At 46.3% G+C, this 24,168-nt stretch overlaps 1 protein-coding gene across 1 annotated transcript in view; it reads left to right on the forward strand.

The window, feature by feature from the left end:
- The first annotated feature begins 4,329 nt into the window (after positions 1-4,329).
- The window catches only part of cacna1g (calcium channel, voltage-dependent, T type, alpha 1G subunit), a 193,230-nt gene continuing 173,391 nt past the window's right edge, over positions 4,330-24,168 (forward strand). Inside the window, 1 exon segment of the mRNA XM_071541519.1 lies at positions 4,330-4,679. Within this exon segment, the coding sequence (XP_071397620.1) occupies positions 4,330-4,679 (350 nt within the window).

The following is a 24,168-nucleotide window of genomic DNA, read 5'->3' on the forward strand; positions in this document are numbered from 1 at the left end:
CCTGGACAATCCTCACTCCCAGAGCGTATAGGGAGGGAGGGTTAATGAGGGTTCAATAACATGGACGGAGAGAAATCACTCACACACACACACACACGTCTTCTCCTCTTTTCTCACAGCATGTAACAGAATACCTTGAGTGGTAAATGCTTTAGAGTCATCCAGCTATTGACCACGGAGACTGTAGATGTTGAACCAATAGAGAAATAAAAAGCTTCGGTTTTCATGCAGCCTAGCAGCACATCAGTGCATGATGATAATAATGCCTGCTGACATGGGGGCTTGAACCTGGGTCGTCCAATAAAAAGGACGGTCTTTCTAACCACTGGGCGACCCCGCTGCCCCCAAAAGATAATATAACCAAAAGATCAATGACACTGCTGAAACTGATCCAATGTTACATAGCTTATATGAGGAGTTGTATTTCAAAAAGCAGTGGATCTATATTAGAAAACATCAGAGGCATATTGTAAATGTGCGGTCTATAAGTGTTATTGTTTTGTCAATCAAGAACCTAAAGGAAAAAATCCACTCTAAAACTATTGATGATGATGTGTAACAATGTAAGAGTATCCAAGGGGTTTTTTCTTTGGCTCAATTTGACGCCATCAGTCATTTTGTAAGGGTAGATGTCACTTTTTTTTCCAAAAGGAAGATAAACAAAAGTCTTCATATGGACATGCAGAGGCTGCAGGTTTGGACGGGAGCCTGCTGGGACAGTAGGGCGACACATTTTAACCTCCTTAGTGTTGGGGATTTTATGTCAGTAAGGTCTGTCAGGCCGGTCAGCTGAAGGTGAGCAGTAATGAATGAGCTTTGTGTCTGTACAAACACTACTGTTGGTTAAGGAGGGGATGGGGGGATTGGGGGGGGGTCGGCTGTGGATACACCATGAGAGAACGTTTTCTCCGGAGAGCCGTGATCACTCACTCTGATAAATTGTGGTCTTCGCTCGGACTGGCCAGCACTAACAAACATCATTCATCACGCACTCAAAAAAGCTTTGCCTTGGGAAGTGTTCATGAGTGCTCAGCGTTGAATGGGCAAAGTTTTATTCCATGTGATGAATAATAGATGGATAATTGTATTGCTTATTATTAATTAATGCTGTATTTATACTTCAGGTGTACTTTTTCCCCAGCACTTGGCCCCGGCGGGTTCAGTGTGTGCACCTTCTTCTTCTACTTTTTCTGTAATGTATGCGTATCAGACCAGCGCTTTTCTCGCTTAACAGGTACAAGCAGGGCTGGATCAATATGTTTTAATGAGCGCTCTGTTAAGATGGTACACAATTTAGTAATCAGTCCAAACAATGTCTATTGACAAAGGCTGTAAAGTGTGACTCGCTCTCTCTCTCTCTCTCTCTCTCTCTCTCTCTCTCCCTCTGTATGTGTGTATGCAGGTGTTTTCTAGGTCATGTGTGCGCATGTGCCTCTCAGTCTTCATACTTTCTCAATGAGCCGTGTGTAAACAGCTATAGTGATAATGCCCAGGTGATAGATATCTGCTACTGAACAGGCGCTGGCTGAGACAGATGCTATGAAAAAGAAATTGGCCCTCCTTATTGATTTGCTCCTGCCCTCAGATCAATGATCATACACTATAATGAAAATAAAGCATGCCAGAGCTATGCAGTGAGTAATGACTCTGATGAGACAATGTGTGTGTGTGTGCATATGCATATAGTGGCCTACATGCTCGACCAACCTTGCACAATCCTTATAGAGAGGCAACAAGGGAAAACATTGTAATTCAGAGACACTATAACCCATAAACGCTGCAAACTATAACTATCTACTCTGCCTCAAGCTGTAGCACTCCCTAAACCAACTGTATGTCCTCCAGAGAGAGAGAAAGAGAAAGAGGGAGGGAGACGGCCTGGGGAAACATCTTCCCCTAGTGGCCACCAGCATGCATCCCAGAACAGTCCTCCAGGTCCTGGGGTCCCCAGATCTGGCAACCCAGGGGACCTCAGTAGCTGGACACAGTAATATACACTGAGCTTCACTTTTCTATGAATACATAACGACACCAGATTTACTTTTTTTTATAATATTGTTGAATTTATGCAACGACGGGGAACTGATACCGACTGTTCGTTCTCACTGCTAATTGGGAAGACGTGGTAAAGCTGCTCCCAGACAGGGGTTGGGGGCCCTCCAGGGACCCTTGAGGCGGGTTCCAGGGGGCCCCCCTGCACACTGAGGAATACTTTCATTTCAGGAGAATTTCAGTCCCTAGACATTTAGCACACTGACAGAATGTATAAGGATGACTTTTTAGGTCATAGGTTTCACTGCAGCCGTTATTGCCTCTGCACCAACAGTATAGATGTTTATGTAATTCTATACTTAAATCATAACTAAGTGCAAAAATCTTCTTATATGGGGTTTCTTGGGACAAAATCTTATGAAGCAGGGGGTCTGTGGTGTAATGCGGATCTATTTAGGGATTCTGGACATAAACAAGTTTGGGAACCCCTGATCTAGGCCAGCTAGTCCATTACATAAAAAATGGACAGCCCTATAGTTCACAGTCAGTTGGAGTCACATTGCAGCATGTGGCAACTTTTTTCCCCTCAAAATTCCCCATAATAAAGCTCCGGACCAATCACAGAGCAGCGCTGGTTAGATGCCATCACTTCCTCGCTTTTCATTGGCTCACAGTTGACAATAAGATTCCAGCTGTTTCACCCCCCCTCTCCGGTGTCGGACCTCAGACGGACAGCCATCTCAGCCAATGAGCGAGCAGCACCAAGTCAGGCCGGGCTGTGGTTGGCGGAGCGGGGCGCTCGGTGGGCGGGGAGTGAGAAGTTAGGATCCCCCATCCAGCTGTGTGCGCTTTTCTGATGGACGGAACCGACCAAATACAGTCTGGAGGAGACAAGAGAGAGAGCAGGAGCGCTTGGCTGTTTATTTGCAATAATGGAGCGGGGTGGTATTTATGATATTTATGCTATTTAGAAGATATCAAACGTTATCTTCTTGGCACCCGCTTCTATTCACCGAAAGGATGTGCAGCAGCATCTCCATGGATCTGTGCTTTGAAAGGCTGCTACGGGATATGCGCTGAAAACCGCCTGTGGATGCAATGAAAAGTACTGGATTCTTAATTTAAAGGAGGAAAAGAGCGGAGGAAAACGCGGGACAGCGAATCTATTTTTAATTTCCATCATTTCTGATTCGTTCGGGTAATCCATCAGCCCCGTGGAGGAGGAGGAGGAAAATATAAAGAAGTTTGTGCGCGGCGTTGAAATATTTAAAGCCGGGGGTTTGTGCGCTGCAAAATTGGACATAAATCCCGAGGCATTTTTTAACGAGGAATGGTTATGAAGAGTTGGTGAGTTCCCTGGAGAGGCTTGGACACCGGAGACCGGGGCCTCGGCGCACCGTGCCCGTTAAAACGGAACCGCGCGGCGCACCACCTGGAAACTATACGGTCCGCCAGACGCACAAAAACCCCGAGACCCTCTCCTCTCTCCTCTCCTCTCCTTTCCTCTTTCTCTCTCTTCTCCTAGTCTCTCCTTTCTTGCCAAGCGTGTTTTTTCGGGCTGGTGTGGACTTTATAGCCACGACAAAAATTGATCATGCGATGACCGAGCGCGCTTTGGGCACATCTACCGAGTCCATTACAGGTAATAAATCTAATAGAACGGTGCTCCCGTAGTCATTTAGGCAATCAACTGCTCAAAATCAATTTAAAGATGAAAGTATTATTGATAGCAAAGGCTTGAGGTTGAAGTTTGGGAACGAATTAGGACAATCGCTGGCTATTGTTGCTGATGAGAGAGGGATTTTGGCATTGTGTGAGGAAAACGGAATGCGAGTCCCTCTCTTTAGAAATTTTGGAGGCATGGGCGCTCATTTGGAGCCCCATTCTGGCTGCCAATTGTGACAGAAAATATAGTCTTTACAGAGTTTTAAGCAGTTCGGCCCCTATTGTGTAAAAACCGTCATATTCATTTCCCCAAACCAGTTTTTGGGAATAATTCTTCGATGAGCCGCATGATATTTTCCTGAAATAACAAAGCCCCCCCTTCTTTCCCCACTGTAGCCCGTTCGTTCCAATATTTAGATTTAATTGTAAGCATATGTGTTGGTGAGCAGCAGAGTATTTTTCACTGATCTGACGGCAAAGTTGTGCTGATTTTTCATCATCCAAAATGTATTTTACAGATCTCCCTGAATGTACCAATAAATCCTAATTAAATCGGTTTGCGCACGCAATAAAAGCTGCAATCTGCTCTGACTGACTGCCACAGACTATGCTTATAGGCGCTACAGTGTTTGTAATATTTATCAAATCATTGCCTTTCGCTGCAGGAGGTGAATGATGGCCGAGGATGGGGGAAATCTCTCCGGGGGCCCCGGCGCCAGGGACGCGGAGGGTCGCTCCTCTCTCCCCAGGACTTTCATCCGCCTCAACGACCTGTCCGGAGCCGGGGGAGGAGGCGTGGAGCGCGGCGAGGTGGAGCCGGCGGCCCCGGCGGCCGCGACACCGACACCGGCACCGACACCGGCACCGGCACCGGCACCTGACGGAGCTTCTACCGCCGGGGAGGACGCGTCGGGGAGCGGCGGGGAGAGCCTGCCCTACCCGACTCTGGCCCCCGTGGTCTTCTTCTACCTGAAGCAAACCACCCGGCCTCGGAGCTGGTGTCTGAAAATGGTCTGCAACCCATATCCTTTTACTTAGAGATAGGAGTCATGACAGGAGCTCGATGCGCACATGCACGCGCCTCCACCACGCGCATACACCTGTAGCAGGTAAGATCCACCTGCTTTGCTGTGCGGCTTTACCTGTTGACTTCAAGGGTTACTGACTGACCCCCAGGCTAATGAATGAATGTTAGGCTTTGACTCAGCACATGGATTGCTTGGACATATTGTGGTGTGTGTGTGTGTGTGTGTGTGTGTGTGTGTGTGTGTGTGTGTGTGTGTGTGTGAAATACCACAAGCCAAGACTTGACCTAGACATCCAGTGAACAGGCTGTGACCTAATATGAACAATGCAAATAGATTGGATCTGAGAGCCATCTGTGTGTGTGTGTGTGTGTGTGTGTGTGTGTGTGTGTGTGCCAACACCAAATGCTTGTGTGCTGGGCCGGGCTGTGACCCCAGTGGAGCTGAGGCCCACATGTCACTAGTCTGAATATGACGGGGCCTGTGTGTGTGGGGAGTCCGGCCCTAATCTCCGAGCTTCCACTGCCATAAACCCTCCATCAAGTCCAACCTCTCCGGCTCCAGTGTTCCCATGGTACGCTCTGATTCCGCAGAGTTTCTTTACCGTTTTGATCGATTATTCATAATAACTGCGAGCGGTGACGATCGATTGACCTTACATGGCCAGGCATCGGCGGAGGCCCCGCTGTAAGGGCCCCGTGTCATAATTAGGTTATTGATACATACCTGGAGTGGCTGTTTATCGAGCGGCCGCCCCTTCCTCGGGGCTCTCGCCGAGTGAATATAGGAGCGGAGGGGTGGAGCCTCTCCGAGTCCAAGTCCCTTATTGAATCATTGCTGCCACTGAAGTCTATTATTGATTCATAAGTGTACAGACCTGCATTGACTCCGTTTTCTGGAGAGGAGAGAAAGAAAGCGAAAGGAGGCATTATAGACTCTCTCTCTCTCCCCCTCTCTCTCTCTCTCTCTCATTGTCGTTTCTCCCTCTGGTGTGTGTGCAACATACTCTGTGCCTCTCATGTGTGTGTCGTGAGGTTTTGGTGTAGTTTGGTAGATGGATGTGAGCGGGCCTACGAAGGGAAGGAATGCCGTTTTGGCGTGTGTGTCTGCTCTGGATGCTCCACACTGCCTTTGTTTTTCTGCTCGAGGACTTGGTGCCGTGTGTGTGTGTGTGTGTGTGTGTGCGTGTGTACACTTGTTTATCTCAGTACGCGTGTGTGTGCATGTGTGTTAATGTCATTTGGATTACGCTACCTCTATGTTCCTTCCTCCCTCGTCTGCCTCTCTCTCCTACGCCTCCCTGTCTCTCCGTCAATTCCTCCCCGTCTCCCTCCCTCCCTCCTTTCTAGTGTCTCTCTCTCCCCTTCTCTCTCTCTCTCTCTCTCTCCCCCGACTCTGCTCGTTTGTCACCATTTTAATTGAGATGCTAAGTCAGCCGGGTGTCTCCGCCGCTCCCTGCCCTTATCCCCGGGAACGCTGTCCATGATACCGCTCACACTTTCCTTCACCTTGGTTGGTCCATCTCTTCCCCCTCATTTTATCTCCCCTCCATCTCTCTTTCACTCCTTAGTCCGTCTCTCCCTCCCCGTGCTATCACAGCTGATTTCCATGTCTGTAAATGCCAATTCTTTAAAGGTCTTCTAAATAGACGTTTTTAGCAGCGGGGGCAAACAGTCCCCCGTGGCTCCTTAGGGAGGACAGGCTATTCTAGATGCTATTATCTACGTCAGGGGTTGTCGAACGTTTTCATGTCGCGGACCCCCCACATAGACACACATTAAGACCCCAGACTCCCATTTGATAAGATTTTGTCCCAAGGAACCCCCATGTTTTTTTTTTTCTTATTGAATTGTATAAATGTCTACACTGTACATGGGGTGAGGTGGGAGTCGTGAGAGTGGAACTTATAATTACAGTGATTCTTATACATTCTCTACTTGGGATACTTTCTACAGAATTAATTCATAGTGAAATTTGACTGTGCCTTATTTCGGGGGGGATGGAGGAGCTGGATTCCCCTCAAGGACCCCTGGAACCCCCTCCAGGACCCCACTGATATTAGCCTGGTTCCAGACTCCTGAATTGCGCCCTGCCCACTTTTCAGAGTTTGTCGAGCTTCAGGCTGAATAATGGAAGTGGTAACGAAATGTCCATTCAGTCTGAATATCAGGCTACACTCATATAAGCAGATAGATGTCTTGTCCTATGGTCTGCAAGGATATTGATGTTGAAGTCTTAGTTCTAAAGTCTCTCAACTTCTTGTCAGAAGAGAGTCCAGTTGAAATGGTTGATTGGAACCGGTTAATGAAGTGATAATGAGGCGAATGACTAATCTTATCTTAAGTCTGTCTAACTAACCAATGACAAGGCAGTATTCGCCTAAGAAAGACGATGTGCCGGCTCAGTCTTTCACCTACATTAGCATGAATTAGACAAGTTGGGTGATAAAGGGGACCTCCAGGCCTAAATCCCCAAAAGTTTGCATGATTGTTTTGATCATAGATTGTACTCTCACCACTGTTAAATCCTCATGTACAGTTATATAATTCTGTACCAAGACATATCTGACAACCAACATCTTTTCAAATGGGGATTCTTGGGACTAAACCTTATCAAGTGGAAAGTGTGGTTTAATGTGTATCTGTTTGGGTGTTGTTGATAGGAAAGAGCTTGGGAGCGCAGTGTGGATGTGAGACCATGGCCGAGATTGCAGGGTAGTGTCCTGGTGCTTGTGTGTGTCGTTGGGTGTGTGTGTGTGTGTGTGTGTGTGCGCAGTCCCAGGGCAGGGAGGATTTTATTTAGATGTTCTCCGTCTTCCCTTTTTGCCCTTTAATGTCTATCTGTGGCGATTTAGGAAAAGGTCGCCGATTCTGTAATGCGTTGCAACGTTACTGAGATCGATCTCTCTCTCTAGCCTCTATAGACTCTGTGTGCTCTAGTGTATCAGTGTGTGTGTGTGCGTATTAAAGCTTCGGATTCAGAGAGCAAACGAGTGTCTCTTGCTATATTTTTAACTCTTCCTCTGTTGATCCATGCCCTCCTCTGCCGCTGCCTCTCCACACCACGTCTCTCTGGGAGGAGAATTAATCCTGCAGTAGACTCTCTTGCTCCGACTATAAATACATCTCCAGCACATCACCACCAGCCCGCTCTCCCTCCGTCCCGATGCGCAGTCAGAGACCGCTTCCTCTGTCTGACGCTGTAGACGAGCAGCACAGGAAAGCCCGACTGATCCCAGGGCCAGAGTCTATTCTAAACAGGCAGATCCTCGGTAAGCCCTCTCGGCCCCGAGCGGCCCGCGGCCATTTTCAACCGTCTGAGGTAATTAGGACCCCTGGATACTCGCTGAGGTATTTAGGGTCTAATTGAGGACCCCTGGGGCGTAGGCTCTGAGTGATGTTTTGCCCGGCACATTGCCTGCGTGAAATTCCCTGTGCTGGTTTTGCTAATGATTACTGTGTTTGGGCAAGAGTCTGCGTATGATAGAAAGGGAGAGAGCGCGAGAGAGAGAGAGAGAGAGCTTTTGTGTGTGTGTATGTGTGCATGTGCCTGGGAGAGAGAGCGAGGTTGTGTAAGCAGCCCGGTATATGCACACACACACACACACACACACACACACACACACTTCCACAGGACTCCCGTAGGACTCCCGTAGGTGTCTCCTCTCTGGCGGGGAGCTGGATATCGTGCCAAGACCGAGGAGGAGAGGAGTTTGGGAATGTGTCCAGCTCTCTCTGTCTCTCCCTCTCTCTCTCGATCTCTCTCTCTCTCTCTCCCCCTCTCTCTCTCTCCTTTGCTCACACCGATTTAAGCAGAGGATTACATGGCCCATAACAGTGAGGGATGACACCTGGCCGGCTTAGGTGTTTGTCACCATATTGAAATGGCCTCAGTGGAAGACCTGCAGCCGCTCATGTTGATCCACACTCAGGGAAGCGTATGGATGCTAATGAATCTGCTACCGGTCGGGTTTATTCCCCCTCTCACGCTCTCTCGTTCTGCGTTTCAGTAGAGGAGGATTTCAGATTTGTTGCTCTTTGCCCCGACGTGTCTGTCAAATAATGGAAGCTGAGGCGAACACTTACTTAATCAGCAGAAAATGTGTGTTCTCCCCTCTCCCCCCTCGCCTTCTTTCTCTATCCCCCCCCCCCCATCCCTCGCTCTTTCTGCTGCTCCGGAGTTAAAAGCCTTGCGTTGGCTGGAGAGCGAAGAGGGGTGTGTGTGCCATCTCCGACAGCCTCCAAAAACCAGAAGAAGGGGAGAAAAAAAAAGAGAGAAAATGAAAAGAGAAAAAAAAAAAAGGGAAAAATAAAAAAAATAAAAAGGCAAGGCTCAGTTGGAGAGCCGAGTGGGATTTCAGAGAGCATTTTTTAAGAGGTGAAAAAGTAGGCCTGTACCCGCCAACAACTTCGCTTTCATATTTTCTCCCTCTCCTCCTTCCCTCCCTTCCCCCCCATCCCCCCCCTCCGGTTCCTCAGAGACCTTCAGACGTTTCCAACTTCTTGCAGTTTGCGAGTTTGATCCTTGCTGCTAATTCTGTCTGAACTCCTACCATAGGTGTGTGTGAGCGATCACGTGTGTGTGACATTTCACATATCGTCTGTGTGCACCGAATTTGCATGTTCTCTTTAACTCGCTAGGAGGTTGACATATGAACGCAGCACAGGGTTCTGAAAGATTACGTTTGATGAAGTATTCATTTACTTAGGCACGCGAGGCCTCTTCAATGTATGTGTGTGTGGACTTTGTAGTCTGTGATTCATCCGTCTAGCTGAGCATATGATGTGACTGGCATGTATTTTGCATGTCACGTGTTTGCTACCAGGGATGTATGTGTGTGTGTTAGGGCTGCATGGATAATCAAATCAATATTTAAACTGAAATTGCGATTTTAACATATGCAATCCAAAGTGTAGGTTAGGATTTTAAAAAAATTTTTTTAAACACTGGTTTGGTAAACTCATCAAACAGATGCGTGTTCACTGAGGAACATGCACTAGTGTTCATGTCACGCTGCATGTACAGTACAGTACAGCTTGTTGACCAATCAGAAGCCTCCCTTGACTAGTTATTGACCAATCAGAAGCCTCCCATGACTAGTTGTTGACCAATCAAAAGCCTCACCTGACTAGTTGTTGACCAATCAGAAGCCTCTCTTGACTAGCTGTTGACCAATTAAAAGCCTCCCCTGACTAGTTGTTAACCAATCAGAAGCCTCCCTTGACTAGTTATTGACCAATCAGAAGCCTCCCTTGACTAGTTGTTGACCAATCAAAAGCCTCAATTGACTATCTGTCGACCAATCAGAAGAAAATCATTATGAAGAGAACTTACTACCTGACCAGCCAGTCAGTTGGAAAATGTTATAGCTGAATGTCTGGAAAATGGACTAGCCTAAAGCCTGAATAGTTTCAGTTATTTTGATCCTGACACACTATATTTTGTTCTTATGAAGCGCATACTGTATGAGCCAACACTACTGTTTCTCCCTCTTTTGAACCCATTTCACAGTTGTGCTCCCCCGCTTCATTTCCCCCGATGTTCTCCCGCTAAAAGAAAAATAGACAATGATGTCATGTTGAGATATTTCCAGCACAGCGACAATGGCAGAAACACTTTCAGCTATCTAAAACATTAACAGTAAATGTCAAGTGAATTTTAGGCACATTTTGAAACATTTTGGAGTCAGTCCCTGCAGCCACAAGATACATTGTGCTTTGGGTAAGTGGTGCAACTCTTTTCTTGACTGGAAAACCTCTTGCTCCGCTATTGCTATCGCTCTCTCCACCTACATGTAAAACCCATAGTCGAAAGGCTCAGGCACGTTCAGGCACATTCTCTGGGGGGTTGTCGAAAGGCATTCTGGGAAATGTAGGAAATCATCTATCAATCTAACTGAAGTAGAGGTGGAGGAGGCAGGTTGAGGGAAAGTGGGTACAACAAATAGGTAAACAACACTCCTGGAATGCACTGAACATCACAGATTGATGATACATAACAGTGTGAGAGCATCTGAGGGTGGAAGTAAGCTGTTAAGTTTAACTACTGAACTGGCAGAAAATGAGACCCTTCTCTATCTCACTTTGGTCTTATTTTGCGTAATATTCCCTTTTAAGATGCAAACTAAGTGGTCGAATGAAAAGTTGTGTAACTGTCAACCAGAAAAGCCCAACGAGAACACAGTTGCGGTCAAAAAAAACAAGCAGCATTGATTGAAGTCGGTCTGCATGCAGGCGTGCTTGTGTGGGTGTGGGGTTAGTTATTGTGCAAGAAAATCTTTGCTACATTCAGAAGTTAACGCTGGCAGGTAGTGATTTATCACAGTTAATCACTGAGCCTTCGCTTTTGGTCTCGGCATAAGGAAATAGGAGATTTTGGCTGGAGTGTTTATCATATTTGAAGTATCAGTTGCAATATTTACCAAAATAATCACAATGATTTTTTTGTCCATAGCGTGCAGCCCTAATGTGTGTGTGTGTTTGTGTGTTCTAAATGCCAAATAACATCTGTTATACACACACACAGGCACCAAGGTTGTTTGAATAACGATGAAGTTTCTTTTAGCATAATGTGTTTGAACCAAATCCAAACACTGATTAATTGACAACAGTGATAGATCAGTTTACTGGCAATGACAAACTCCTGACACACTATACTGTATGTGCATGTGCGCTGGTGTGTGAAATTCGGCGATGCGGCCGCCGCCACAACGAAAGAGCCAATTATTGATGAATAACAGCGCTGACGATCAAAACGAGAGATGGCAAGAGAGCGAGCGGGTGAGAGAGGCACAGAGGGAAAGAGAGAGAGAGGGAAGAGGCAGAGCTCAGATTGCAGTAAGGTGTGAGTAGACGACTCAGTATGAGGTCTGTTCTTAATGAGGAGCTTTGTTTAAGCTGTTAAACTGCAACCAGACTGAGCACAAAGAAACCCGTTCTGCACAGTTTACCTGTGTGTGTGTGTGTGTGTGTGGGTGTGTGTTTGTTTGCTCTATCCTTATGAAGACCAAATGTCCTCACAATGATAGAAAAATTAGGAAAATCCTCCAAAGAGTGGACATTTTGCCGGTCCTCACTTATACAAGCTTTGTATTTAGGTTTAAGGTTACAATAAAGATTTAGGTATAGGTTATAGTAAGGGTTAAAGTTATAATCTGCAACATTTTCATATAAATAAATGTCCGTTTTGCTACACTCTATCTCCAATTAATATAACACAATAGTGAGTCAACTGATACCCAGTTGATGAAAGCTTTTATATTTGCTGTTCCAAACACCTGGTGTCTGGTAGGTCTTTCCTGGTGATGCGTTTTACATTTCTGGCAGCAGCAACAGTTTTTTTTTCTTTTTTTTGTTGTTGTGTTTTTTTTTGGAATAAATAGAAGAGGAACTGGGAAGTAACCCTAGGAAAAAGACGTCACAGTGCTGGACACTGTTTGATTGACAGGTGATCTCTGGGAAGTGCAGTGCAGAAACACCACAGCGATGAGCGCTGAGCACCAAAAAAAAATTGAGGATTACCTCTTTAGGATTACAGTTAGGGGTTGGGGAATGCATGTAGTCAATGGAAGGTCCTCACAAGTATAGTCATCCAAACGTGTGTGTGTCCATTGGCCCGTCTCTGTCTCTGAGACGTTCACATCCAGAGAAAAGCCTTAGCGGCCTAATATAAACATTGGGAATAGATTGAATCTGAGTACTGCGTCTCTGGGTTCACAATGGAGCTCTATTGACTGTAGCTGCGGTTTATGACTGTTCTCTGGTAAAGCCATCACTGTGTGGGTCGGGCCTGGCAGCAGGCAGTGTGTGTGTGTGTGTGTGTGTGTGTGTGTGTGTGTGTGTTTGTTGGCAGGGGAGGACCGGCTAACCTGATACACACCCGGTGAGACTCCGACCACAGTGATTCAGGGGCAAACCGCAAACTCCACTGTAGACTGCCAGACAGCAGCAGGAAGCACTCTCACTGTCACTCTGTGTGTGTGTGTGCGAGTGTGTTTGTGTGAGTGTGTGGATTTGAGTGTGTGTATGTTATTTAGTTTATGTGTTTGTGTGTGTGTGTGTGTGTGTGTGTGTGTGTGTGTGTGTGTGTGTCTATGTGTGCATGTGTAAGAGTGTGTGTGTCTGCTATGAATATGTGTTTTTTTGGTGGTGTTGTCTGTTTGCCTGTGCACACGTGTGTGTTTCAGAGTGTGTGGTGGTGTGCATGTATGTGTGTGTGGAGGCGTTTGTATGTGTATCCGCGCATGTAAATGTGTATGCGTGTGTTTGAGTGTATATGTGCGTGTATGTGCATGTAAGAGTGTGTGTGCACATGCATGTTTGAGTGCGTTTATGTAAGAGCGTGGATGAGTGTGGGTGTGTTTGTGTCTACAGTGTGTGTGTGTGTGTGTGTGAGTGCACGTCTAGGGATTGTGTGTGTGAGAGCGAGATAGAGAAAACATTGAATAGAAAAGAGTGAAAGCTGGCAACGCTTTAGATTTACTGCTCTTTGTTGAGAAGTGTCACTTTCTCCTCTGCATGTGTGTGTGTGTGTGTGTGTGTGATTGTCTGATTGGCTCTGGGGTAAAGTGGTGGCAGCGGCAGCCAGCTTTTTACGCGCTGCTATTTTGTTGCGTTGCTTTATTTCTCTTGTCAGACATGTGTTGTGCTCTTCCACCCCCGTGACTCCGGTGGCCTAGTTAACAAATTAATGTGAATCCTGTAAAAACCACAGGCTGGCTCCCCAACGGAGGGAAGGAGGGGAAAGAGAGTGGAGGAGTTTGATGACGGGAGGTAGAGAGGGAGGGAGGAGAGACTTTTACGGATGTGTTTTCTTCAAGTCCTCGTCTGCTGCCCTCTAAAAACCCCTTCATAGTGTGTGTGTGTGTGTGTGTGTGTATGTGTGTTCCTCCCGTAATCTTTGTTTTTGCCGCCAGCCCTCTCATATTGTGTGTGCTCTAAGACGCACAGCCTCGTGTTTGTGTGTGTGTGTGTTTGTGTTTCTGCTCGTCTCTAGACAGCTAATTTGTCAGTGATTTTCAATCAATTATTTGTACAGGGGGAATAATTAGTGCAGATAAAACCTGCCAGTAAATTACGGCTGCTTCAGACAACGGCTTGGCGTGATTAAGACGTACGATTTCTGAGAGGCCCAAAACAGTTCTGTCGTTCTCAGCCGCAGTTTAGTTTTTCAGGAGAGGCGGATGGTGGTTGGTTGGTTGGTTGGTTGGTTGGATAATTGGGGAACAGGAGGATCTCAGCTTTAAAGGAATACACCAAGTTTTGGGGAGAATCACCTGTTGGTCAACTTACCTGTTAAGCGATGAGAACATAGACGCCAAAGTGTGTAGATTGTTTGCTCCGGTGCTCCATGCTAACACTGTAGAATACACAATGTTTAGTGATAGTAGGCTAAATGCTAACACTTGAGCTTACACTATGTTGAGTGATAGTAGGCTAAATGCTAACACTTGAGCTTACACTATGTTGAGTGATAGTTGGCCAGTAGCATTATCTCAAAAGTGAGAACATGAAAACGGCTACAGTTGCAGCTCTAAATTGTAAATGGTAATGTGGTAATGTGGTAATGGTAGGTAATCTTTAATAATATGCAGTCAAGTCTGGCAGTTTTGTGTAGATTGGTATAATTTACATGAAAAGTGATACAAAATTAAATAATTGTTTTGAGCTAGTAGGGACTACTTTACCTGTTTCCATAGAAAGTGAAGGTGCTGGGTGATGGGAGACTGTTTACAGCTAAAACTCATTGCACAGTGGATGAATATGTGGTTGCTCACCTGAAATAGTTCCAAAAATATACATGGCTAGCTTATTGAGTTAATGATATTTCATTTTTAAAATGTATGAATATACAGACCGTATAATAAAGCCTACGCACATCTTTTTATTACTAAAAAGTCAGTCTATTTACTTTGGATCATGCTAGTCTCCTACTATCACTCAACATAGTGTGTGCTGAAGTGTTAGCATGGAGCACCAGAGAGAACAATCTTACCGGGGACACATGGATGATTTTGGTGTCTATGTTCTCATCAATTAACACTACATGTTAATTGATGAGAACCCTGAACCCCTGTCTACTCCCTCATTTTCACTTCCTCTGCATGAGAGTGTCCGCTCAATGCCTGAAATGTAAATGCCAAAAAAATATAAAATCATCTTTCAAATTTTGTCTCGTTTTCGCTTGCTTTCTCGGTGCGTTTTTTTCCCCCTCTGCTCTCCTCACCCCCCTCCCCCAACCCAGTGTTTTTTTCTCTCTTCTCTCTCTCTCTCTCTCCCCCCCAGCACCCCCCTCCCCTCAACCCCACTCTCCTTGGGCTGTTCCGTGAGATGGCTGTAAGTTTATGTAGGACTGAGTCCAGGATTTTCCTACCAGCTTTTTCTCATTAGGGTATTGTCGAAGACTTGGGCTCGGCTGCGGAGAATGGCAAGAGGAGGAGGAGGAGGTGGAGGAGGAGGAGGCGGCGGCGGGGTGGGGTGGGGGGGTGGAGGAGGTAGAGGAGGGGAGGGGAGGGGAGGGGGGGCTAGGCTATATGTTGGCTCTAACAGAGTGAAATCTCATTGGGCACCTGAATCAAGTTAGCTTTACCTCGCTTACTGTCTGTCCAAAGTCTTACCAGCCTCTCTCCTGTCTCCTTCACCTCTCCGGCCTCTCCTTCGCTTTTCCTCCTCCTCCTCCTCCTCCTCCTGCTCCTCTCTCCTTCCCACCACCCACTTCAATCTCCCCCCTTTTTCCCAACTTCCATCAGACGCATTTGCTCCTTGGTTTTCTCCAACAGTACCGCGCTCTCTCTTTTTCACAACAAGCCACTAGACTCGCTTTTACATTTCCTCTCCTCTCTCTCTCTTTCTTTTCTTTCTGTTTTTTACACATCCTCTCCTCGCCTCTGTTCATAGTTCCTGTGATAATTGCCGTCTCCTCCTTTTCATTCTTTTCCTTCCCTCAGACAGATTGATAAGTTGCGGCGCAGCGGGGATGCCAGGTCGGACAGAAATACCCTTTTTAGGCCCTGTTACTAAGTAGGGACTCAGGTGGCGTTGACACACACCAGACTGACCGCCGACCTTATCTCAGTGCCCGCACGCGCATGCACACACACACACACACACACACACACACATGTACACACACACACACACACACACGCGCGCACACACACGCGTCTCAAGGGACAAACGCATAAGATGTCAAATCTGCCCAGCTGTGGAATGGCAGGCATTTTCAATAATTCACACACATGCACACACACACATACAGCACTATCTTCACATCCCTCTTTACTCTCCACACTAGCTTTTTGTCTCTCCCTCTCCCTCCCTCTCTCTCTCGATCTCTCTTTCTCTCTCCCTTTCTCTCTCTCTCCCCCTCTCTCCCTGCCTCTATCTCTCTCTCTCGATCTCTCTCTGTCAAGTCATCAGGACACTAATCAGGATTTTCCCGCCGCACGACCGGGGAGTCTGGCGAAGGAGGGAGGGAGGGAGGAGAAGGAGAGGGAAAAAAAAAGAGAGAGATTTCTTATTATAGATAACAAACGAGGGATATAAATACCTCTGGGGGTGGAAAGCTTATATAAGAATCATGATATGTCCGTTGGCCTCTCAGCCCGCCTGTGCACGAGTTTGTGTCTCTGTGCGAGTGTGTGTGTGTGTGTGTGTGTTTTTTGCGTCTATATGTGTGTGTGTGTGTGTGTGTGGCCTGTCCAGAGCCTTCCAGTATTTTATCTATAGCCCCCATAGGTCCGCTGCTCGTTTCCACCCACAGCCACGGCCTTAATAAATTCATCCCGGTTATGTAAATGCAATATATTACACGGCGTAATCATACAACAGCAGGTTGCGTGATAGTAACTCACTCAATTAGCGGGCTAATTTCGTCCCGTAACTCGCCGCCTCGCTGCGCCCCGGAGCCGCACCGGCCCGCTCGCCGTAACATGTACAGTAAGCCTCATTTATTCCGGCTAATACAGATACTGTACGGGCTGAGCGGAACCTAATGAACTCTGCCATCATGTCTGCGCAGTGGGGCTGACCACCAGAGGGGATGTGTGTGTGTGTGTGTGTGTGTGTGTGTGTGTGTGTGTGTGCTGTCATTATGGACGTCCGATCCCCCCGCGGTGTGTGTAATTAAGAAATGCCCTCTAGGAAGAAGGAGACACCAGTTTTCACAATCCACCCCATGTATCACTGAGCATGTAGTGTGTGTGTGTGTGTGTGTGAAGTGGTCGGTCATTGTAATTATCCTTGTATGCATCATGGCTACAGGGGCGACCCAGAGGCCTCGCATGCAAAGCTATAGCGTGTATATGCATGTAGGTTAAGTGTGTGTATGTATATTTGTTGTATTTTGGTGCGCTGTGTGTGTGTGTGTGTGTGTGTGTGTGTGCGTATACGTGTCAGTGTGTGCTTATTTGTGTCCTACTGTAATTACTCCGCTTCACTTCATTGCCCTTTCACTGGGATCCATTTTGCTCAGGCAGTGGCGCTGACATGACAATAGACACAGACACAGACGCACACACACACACACACACACACACACACACACAACAGTACCGCGCTCTCTCCCCTCGGCGCTCGGCCCAAATCACTGTGACATTTACAGTTTCCCAGCCATTAGAGCTTAATGTCCCAGGGGCGACTGTGTGATAGTGGCTGCTCCGGAATCAGATCACAGCGTTTCTGTGAAAGCGCTGAGCCTCGGCCGCCGCTGCAACACCTACACCTGCTCTGGGATCAGCTGAGGACGGGGGAGTTGGAGGAGGTGGGGGGGGGGGGGGTGTGGGGGGGGGATCAACACCCATAAGCCTAGAGCTAACCAGATTTAAAGGCGGCTATAAGGTCAGTTGGTACAGGTGTAAAGCTATTAGGCGGGCAAACAGAAAAATGGCTGTAGATCACCAGATGATGGATTCATCTTCATTGGGGGGCTTAACAGTATTGACAATTTTGACAGTTTTGAGCAAAATTTTGAAATGTTGCAAAAAATAATATACCAAATTGGTGTGTTTGAAGCAAATACATATGCTGTGCATATGCATATGTTGTTTTGTGTCCGCTAAATTTTAGTTCATAATTCCTTTATAGACATGCGTAAAAATGTTTTTGCGATATTTAGGAAATGGAATTGAATTGAATTTTTCCATTTCTATTCATTCAGGTTTTCTGAGTTGATACATCATAATTTGCAAAAATGGAAGCCCAGCTGGTGATTTGTCCAGAGGGTTTGTTGACTTTTGAACGATTTATATAACTACACATTGTACATTTTGGAGCTGTTATTATAGATCTCGGTGGTTATGTACTCTTGTATAATATTTGTTTTCAGACCAAATCATTAATCCTCTCAATACACTTTGAATGTAGAACATGTTGCCTTGTGGGTTTTAATTAATTTTACATTTTGAACACTGCTTGGCAATATTGTTTCTTATAAACAGTCACGCCAATTTAGTAACTGAGTTGAGAATTGAGAAGAGAGAGAATTTGAATGTTCTTTAATGAAACTTCTTGCAACAAAACAAAGGAAAAAGTAATGAAAGATACCAAGATACCTCAACTGTATCCCGCACGGATACAATTGATATCTAAATGCAAACAGTGAGACCTTCTTCCTCCATCGTGCATATTGCGTTGCCGAACATTCATAAATGTGACGATATCGTTTCTGAGAGAAAAATGCACGCGCTCCACCCTAGGGTGCAGAGAGACCATCCCACATGCAGAGAGAGAGAGAGAGAGAGCTGCTTTCTATCTTCATTAATATTTTCTCTTAGACACTACTTCATCATCGTCCCTGTTCCCTCATTTCCCCTCTCTCTTCTGTGTGTGTGTGTGTGTGTGTTGTTTGTAACAAGTGTGCATACTGTAGTGTACTAGTCCTTCAGATCTGGTCTTTATTACTGTGCATACTACTATAGGCCAACGCAGCACAGCATAGCCTGGCCTGGTATACAAGCACATGGGGAGATCACACTGCTGAGAGTGGTATGTGTATGTGTGTGTGTGTGTGTGTGTGTGTGTGTGTGTGTGGTTGTGTGTGCTTTGCAATCATTCCTGTGTAACTGTATACAGTTTGCAGATGTAGACTCAGAGGGAAACCCTGTCTGGTCCCTGGGGAGGTGTGTGTGTGTGTGTGTGGCGGTAGGAGGGAGGATTTTGTTGACAGAGAAGGAAAGTCTACTGTATGCATATATATGTGTGTGTGTATATGTATGTAACTCAATTTGTGTGTGTGTGTTTACCTGTATTTATGCATTGTTTGGTTTTCAGTATTTGCTCAGTGTGTGTGTTTGTGTGTATGTATGTATGTATACCTGTGTTTTTTTCATTGTGTGGTTGTGAGTACTTGCTATGTGGGTACATATGTGTGTGTTTGTGTGTGAGTTTCTTTCTGATACACACACAAACACACACACACACACAGTGCAGGGAGGGGAGCCTCGGCGCTCGTGGTTTCGGTGTCCCTCGTTAACATGCTCTGTTCAGGATTTCCTACAAGATGTGGCTACAAAACCAGTTCCAGACTCCTCTGTCTCTCTCTCTCTCTCTCTTTCCCTCTTAGCCCTTTCTTTCCTTCCTCCTTTTCTCTTTGTCTTTGGAGAGAGAGAGACACAGAGAGGGAGAGACACAGAGAGAGAGAGAGGGAGAGGTCTGCTTCTAATTTACAGCGGCTCCCTGGCTGTCCTCCTCTGGGTCCTAGCGCCCCTCTGCGTCGAGGCGGCCCGCCAAGTGCCTCTTTAAGAAAAACACAAATTAAATTCATAAATAAAACCGTGTGCCTTTGGCTCGCAGGGGAGCTCTGGTTGTTTGCCTTCATCCCTCTTGTGTGCTTGTGTATTGAACGAAGGCTGGTTCCTTGCTTGTCTCTCTTGATAGTACAACTGAGTCTGTTTTGGCCACCATGTGTCTAGGATGTCTTTGTTGTTGGGCTGGCCCAGTGTTTATCTGTCTGTCTGTGTGTGTGTGTGTGTGTGTGTGTGTGTGTGTGTTAGATCTTGTTGACGTGTGTGTATGTGTGTTCGGGTGGAGCAGATAAGGCATTTGGGAGGAAGTTAACAGCCATAAGTCATTAAAGGAGCTACGTGTGGCATTGTTAAACATCAATATATTATAGTGCTAAGTTAGTGCTAAACAAATTAAACCATGGTGGAGACAATTGGTAGCCTCTGTCTCACACTGGTATTGTTTGTGCTGCTGTTTCTTAAAATGAAGACCATATTTCCCATAACCCCTGTTGCTCCCTGTCACAAACATCACAGACATTACTTGTATTTCTATCGGCCTCTATCCTTCCACCATCTGCCATCGGCAGGAACTCTGAAAGCTTTATCTCCGTTTGCACTGTTCTGTGCCGTAAAGCGTTTTCCCTTTGTATCGTAAAGCGATCCAAAAGATTTCCCGCAAAATCCGACTTGGTGGCACACAATGTAGAATGCAGCGTAGAGGCCGGTAGAGGCTGCCAACTTTCTTGGCAGAGGTCTTGTTTGTTCACGGTTATGCAAATGACTCAAAATGAATGTGGTGGTGATTTATTAGTGTTAAAATTCTACATGTGGCACCTTTTTAATGTTGCGCATTGTAGAAAAAGACCCTTTTTTTCCCGTTAAACTCTGAGCTGTAGTGGATGCGCACACATATACATACATGCAAAAACTCCTTTCTACGTCTTTATCTCCCAACATGCGGCTTTTTAATTGAATTTTTGATGAACCCACTTCAAAACAACCCCCCCAGAAGTGAGCCGACGGGGGGCCGAGAAAGAAAAAATTTATAAAGACAGGAAATTATCACACAATGCAAGCAGCCAAGCAGAGACTCACTTAGATGAGTTTTACTGTCTCATTTACAGAGAGAGATTTGGGTTTTAGTTAAATGGTGCGAAGCCGCAGAGATAGACAGGTTGGGTGTTCAGGCCAAGCTGCGCCACCTTCCATATTTCCTTTTTTTTCCCCTCTTCCTCACTAATCTTTTTCTGCTTTATGTCTCTTTTCCTTCCCGGTATCTAGGGCGCACCTTTCCCTCAGATGTATGGCTCTTATCTATACTTTTTTTTACCAGCTTCTCGGGAGTTTTTTTTTTTTTTCATCGATCACACTCTCACTACTTCATCCTTCCCCGCTCTCCCTCGTTTGCTCATCCGTTGTTTCAGCCGCTATTGCCGGAGATGAATTGCTTTAATTGAAATTTCAGAAAGAGATCGAGGGAGTTTGACAAAGTCAGCCATGCAGGAAATATCATCTGCTCAGCCTTTTTGTCAGCCCCGTTGGTGGAAAAAAGCGGTTTTCGGCAAAATTTTGCCTCTTGAGAAAAACTATTTGGGCGTGAATAAAAGAAGAGATGACCTGAGCTGAGGGAGAGGAGGGAGGCAGAGAACACTTTATATAAATGTAATGTTTCTGTTGTTCTTCTATGGGCCTGGAAGTCATTTCTGATAGGCCGGTCTGGTTCATTGGAGCAGCTCATTGGTCATTTCTCTATTAGGGAAGTTTCTCTCCCAGCCTTCAGTGAGACCTCTACCTTCATGCCCTGGATAAGACGGAGGCCTTGCTGGGATCGTGTTCAGGGTTTGTCTGTATTAGCAAAGCTAATGAAAACACCAACCGTGTGCAGTGTGTGTGTGTGTGTGTGTGTGTGTGTGTGTCTTTGAATTATTGAGGACCCCAACTCCTCTAAAGCAGGTCTAATTTGACATGTTACATGCTCATCCCTTGAGAGTTCAGGGTCTGTGTGTGTGTGTGTGTGTGTGATGACCCCATTGTTAACCCTGGAGGTGAGGTATCATCTTTGACACCTGACCCCTGATGCAGGCCGCCTGTCCTGCCCCGCCTGAACGTGATACTTTGACCTCAGCATGGTGACCTAAACCTGCTGGCCTGACCCCCACCCTCCCCTCCCCCACCCCCCACCTGCAGCCACCCTGCACACCCTCCAGTTGAAACACCGGCAGGTCAGGTGCAGCAAACAGGTGGCGCGAGTTGAAAATGTATCTGATCAGGTTTTGTCAGACTATGGTGCCTGTGGGTTAATAACCGTATGAAACTGATGAGTGTTTCCATGCATTTATACTGCACACATACATATAATGCTTTCATATTGTATTGTATTTACATTGTAGTATATAGGGGATTGTGGTAGCCTTGTGCAGTGGTTCTCAAACTGGGGTCCGGTGACCCTCGGAGGTCCTTGAGGAGGTTCCAGGGGGTCCCTGGTAAAGTAATAGTTAATAGTAATAGTAATAGAGTAATAGTTCTTCCTTTATTACAGTTTAATTCACTAGAAATGATCCCAATTAGAAAATGTATGTTAGAATGACTATTGTAACCATAGGTTTCACTCTCACCACTATTCCTATTTATACAGTGTAGGCAGTTATATAATTCAACAGCAAAAATCTTCCCATATAAGGGGTTCCCTCTTATCAAATGGGGGTCCATGGCCTAATGTGTGTCTATTTGGGGCTCTGTGATCGATTGTATGAGGTAGAGAAGCAGCCTTGGGACTGGAAGGTTCCAATCCACAGACCAGCTTGACCACCATGCATTTTTGAGTTCATTCAATGGGGTTTGAAAGGGTTTCGTCAGCTCGGGGATGGTAGAATTTTCTCCCACCCAACGAAATCCTTCATTTTAAGTGAAAACATGAAAATCCCCAAAATTGGCGTTCTGAGGGTTTTCACATGACAACAGCGATATATTTCATTTTCTCTCCAAGACAGATGGCGCCTGGCTGTTTGACTGCGATAACATACCAGGAGTCGGGTCGCGTCCCGTCGTATAAGTTTCCCCCCTCCTCCCCCCCCCGTCGCCGAGGCACAACTGCTTACACAACCGGCGTCTCTAAACGCGTCGCGCTGATGTAGTACACCAGTTAGAGAGCGCCGTGTCATTGGAGATTAGGCCGCCGTGTCGCTCTTTTGGCCATAATGAGCCGCTAGACTGATGAGCGAGACCGAGGCGTCTGGGCACTACAAGCACTCTTATAAATCAGCCTCCATCCTGAATTATTCAATACATCCTTACCCCAAGGAGATGGAGAGAGGAGAAAAAGAGAGAGAGAGAGAGAGAGGGAAGACGGGGGGGAAAAAATCTGGAGTAGGGCAACAGGGGAGAGAGGACGAAAGAGTGGAAGGGAAAGAGGGTGGAGGTGAGAAATTGGTGCTGGAAGGTAGGAAAGGGGGAGCGTAAGAGGAGGAGGGGAGATGGAGGGAGGGAAAGAGGGGAGGGAGGAGAAGGGCAGACGTTTGGTTTTCTAGGCACGGGTGAAGGGGTTTTAAATTTGGTGGTGCTTTTTGAAGCATGATAGCCTTCCTCTGCCGTTTGCTCGCTTGCTTCTTGGGTCCCCATTGCACTTCTAGATAGTTCGAAATACAATGTACTGTATAATGGTATTCTGCTGGATTAGGTCAGTGAATTGGGGGTCGGGACACCCCAAGGGGTCACGAGATGGGGTCGTAAGGTGATTCATGGGATATGAAAAAAAACATATTTCTACTTACAAATGTATTATCTTGTCAATTTTTTTTTTCAGATTTTTCACTTTTTGTGCTTTTTTTTTTCTTGTGAAATACTGAGTCGTTTTCAGCCTCCAGGCCTCCTCTGATAATAAATCAAAGGCAACAACCTAAAAAGGGAATATCATCCTTTGGTTGAACTCTCTGTATAAGCATCCTGTGATGGGGGTCGAGCCAAAATGGTTGAGAACCAGTGAATTAGGTGACCGGCCCGGCTTGGGTTTCACCCTTGACCCCTTGAGCCTCCAAACTGACTTTTGCCGACATGCCTGACACCAGATGCTCTCCAGCCAAACCAGGCTTCTCTCCATCCAGCCCTCCATCCATCACTTTCCCCCCTCTCTCTATTTTTGATTCTCTATCAATCCCTTCTTTCCGGACACTTTTATTTTCCTCATCCTCTCTTTCCCCTCCTCTCTCTCTCTCTCTCTCTCTCTCACTAGCTTTTTTCCATCTTTCTGGTATGCTACCTTCCCTCCTCAGCCAGGGTTGCTATGGTGATGTGTGTTTTTTTTTTTTTTTATATAGCAGGAGCTTCTTCCAATGTTTTTTTTTTTTTTCCCTTCTCCTTTTTCTTTTGTCTTTGTTTCTGCCTGGGTGTTTTCTATGCAGCGGATGCAGCCATTGTTTTGCCCTGGAGGGAAAAGCGCTGAGGTGTTTAGCCGCTGTGTGTGTGTTTATTAACCGTCTCTCCCTCTGAAACACCCTGAGGGGGGGCTTGGTGTGGTGTAGGACTGGCAGGTATCTCTCTCTCTCTCTCTCTCTCTCCCTCTTTCTCTCTCTGATAACACTAAACACTCCCAAGCACTCCCTCGCTTTCCTATTCCTCCCCCGTTTTCTCTTTCTCTTCGCTTTTAAGTCTGTTCTCCATCTCCTTTCCCCTCACCGTCTCTCCCTCTCCGTCAGTGTCTTTATTCTCTCCGTCTCCCCATATTGCCTCACCCACCTTTATCCCCCTCTTTCCTCCCTTCCTCTCCCT

Source organism: Centroberyx affinis, unplaced genomic scaffold (assembly GCF_046629955.1).
Source record: "Centroberyx affinis isolate AG114_WGS23_722 - 3 ecotype Tasmania unplaced genomic scaffold, CSIRO-AGI_Caff_v1 ptg003894l_1, whole genome shotgun sequence".
In the NCBI taxonomy this organism is placed as follows: domain Eukaryota; kingdom Metazoa; phylum Chordata; class Actinopteri; order Beryciformes; family Berycidae; genus Centroberyx; species Centroberyx affinis.